The following is a 2,476-nucleotide window of genomic DNA, read 5'->3' as shown; positions in this document are numbered from 1 at the left end:
AAGATTTTTTTATAATTTCAGTAAAAAAATTGTATTTGATAAATAAATTAAGTTTTTTAATTTTTTTCTTTACCTTTTTTAAAAAAACTATTTTTATTATATTTTTATTATTTTACCTAAAAAGCTAAAGTCGCGCGATTCTGGTCCTTTATCGACTGATCTCGCGCGATTCTGGTCCTTTATCGACTGATCTCGCGCGATAACGCGAGTCTGTACGACCTAATAATAACAATGCGAGGAAATATTTTGATAGGTCAATGTTTTTGCGGAAACCTCTTACATCTGCAACAATGGCTCCTTTCTCTTTACGTTGCCGTCTTCAGAATTCCGCGCTGAACAAGAAAGGTTTCAAACCCAAGGCTAAGCATGTAATCATACTTCCTGCTGCACATTCAGATTTTGGTTACAATTCTTAAATACCTTGCTAATTATATAACTGATACGGTGAATTGGTGATCAGGGGAGGAAGGGGATGAAGAACATGGAGAAAAGCTTCAAGAGGTTGAAATCAGAAATGGAGGAGATAAGCGAGGAGCAAAAGAGCATCAGGGAAGGGCAAAGACAAGTTAAAGAAAAGTTTGATATGATTGAATCGGAGTGCGAGGAATTGAAAAGGGAAACTAGACTCGTAATCCAGCAAAGTGCGAGGACTCAGGTTAAACTTGCTCTTATGTTTCGCATCCTCAAAGCAAGGGAAGCTGACGACTTAAGTACCGCGGCCACTCTCACTGAAATGCTCCGGTTCGTTTCTTAATTACAAATTCAATACTATTAATAGTTGTGTATAAGTCTATTATATGTTTCTTTTAGGTTAGCTCAAACATTTGAATCTATATATAATATGCTCAACTGTACTATCTTATGAGTATTAACAGTGGATTTTCTTTAGTTAAGTCCATTTGAATAAACAATGAAATTGGATATATATCACTGGTGATTTATTATATTGTATTGAGAAATATGTTGAGGAACTGACTAAACTTTACCAAACTAAAGGGTGAAAGATGGATTCTCTTTTGTTGAGGAATGAATAAATTTGCCATGTTATGGTTTCCCCTGGATACTTTGCTCCGTGGATCTTATTTGAACTGCTGAAGCAATGGCATTGATAATATCAGGGATTAGTGCTGGAATCATTTTCGTCGTTACCTCTGCAACAAATGCATGATTGAGAACTCGTTTTCACTTATCTCTTCTATAAGAACCAGACAGTTTTCAGGAAGTTAATTATTAGCTGTGAATCATCATCACTGTGAAATAATTCATACAAATTATTTGCCAATTGAAAATACTTTGTCAAATGGTTCTGCAATTATGGTACAAGTACTTGGTCTTAGTAGCAAATATTCTTGACTAGGCGGTCTAAACTGAAATATCAGTATCTGGAAATACCTGTCTGAATGGTCTTTGAATAGTCTTGAGCTCCCATAAAAACGATTTTTGTCGAAGATTAATGATTTCCTTCTGTGATACAGCAAAACTTACACCCTTTATTTAAGTTACCCTTTTGTGATACTGCAGAATTAACACCCTTCATATAAGTTTATGATCCATATGGGAAAGTCCAGGGATCTGTTTTTCTCCTCAAGGAGATTCATCATTGCATTGTGTGATATTTCTGCCTTTTCGTATGCAGTGAAATAGTAGGAAGAGAGAGGGAGGAAAGCGAAGGTGACATCTGAATGGCTCTGATAAGCTTCCTCTGCGCTGCTGCCCCAAATATTATGGAATAAAATTGTCCGTTCTAACTTTTAGCATTTTTGTGTTGTAAACTGCTGCTACTTGTGTTCCGGATCTACTACTTTTCATGCTGGTTTGTTAACTTTTAACTTAGCAAGTTATTTCCCGTTGTGTGTATGGAGTTTAATATTGCATATGTGGAGACTTGAAAATAAATGAAGTTCAAGTAAACTAGTTATGGTTGTTATCCTGAAGAGTGTCAACCTTGTACATTTTGTTGTTTGCTTTTAATCTTGTGCATTGTTCTACATTCTTTAGTTTGTATGTTAACTTTCAACTTAGCAAGTTATTTCCTGTTGTGTGTATGGGGTTTAATATTGCATGTGGAGACATGAAAACAAATGAAGTTCAAGTAAACTAGTTATGGTTGTTATCCTGAAGAGTGTCAACCTTGTACATTTTGTTGTTTGCTTTTAATCTTGTGCATTGTTCTCCATTCTTTAGTTTGTAAGTAGCATTTTATTTTAGTGAACATTTTGCCACGAGTTCAACAGAATACACGTTTCTATTCTAATAGTTTCTGTGTGAAGCAGATACTGCGGGTTGCCGCGAGGTAACTCTTAATGCTTTTGTTCTTGATAAGAAAGGCTCATGGGAGTCAGTTCAATTGTCAAATATAGCATGTGATGTGTGTGGATGAGCAAAACGGTTTGAGCTTGGACAAGGATATTGAGCAATTGTAATTCTGCTTCCATTTTGGAATTATGGTTTTGCTTTCTAGTTAAAGCATAGCTAA

General features: G+C 35.4%; 1 protein-coding gene across 1 annotated transcript; it reads left to right on the top strand.

Moving 5' to 3' along the window:
* Positions 1–242: 242 nt before the first annotated feature.
* LOC120207471 lies at positions 243–1,837 on the top strand. Its single transcript, XM_039206930.1, has 3 exons — positions 243–368; positions 461–741; positions 1,637–1,837. The coding sequence occupies exons 1-3, from the start codon at positions 258–260 to the stop codon at positions 1,680–1,682; spliced, it is 438 nt and encodes a 145-aa protein (XP_039062861.1). The 5' UTR covers positions 243–257; the 3' UTR covers positions 1,683–1,837.
* Positions 1,838–2,476: the final 639 nt, after the last annotated feature.

Source organism: Hibiscus syriacus, unplaced genomic scaffold (assembly GCF_006381635.1).
Source record: "Hibiscus syriacus cultivar Baekdansim isolate YM2019G1 unplaced genomic scaffold, ASM638163v2 tig00014773_pilon, whole genome shotgun sequence".
NCBI lineage: Eukaryota > Viridiplantae > Streptophyta > Magnoliopsida > Malvales > Malvaceae > Hibiscus > Hibiscus syriacus.
The sequence above is the reverse complement of the archived record's forward strand: the minus strand, read 5'-3'. Positions and strand labels throughout refer to the sequence as shown.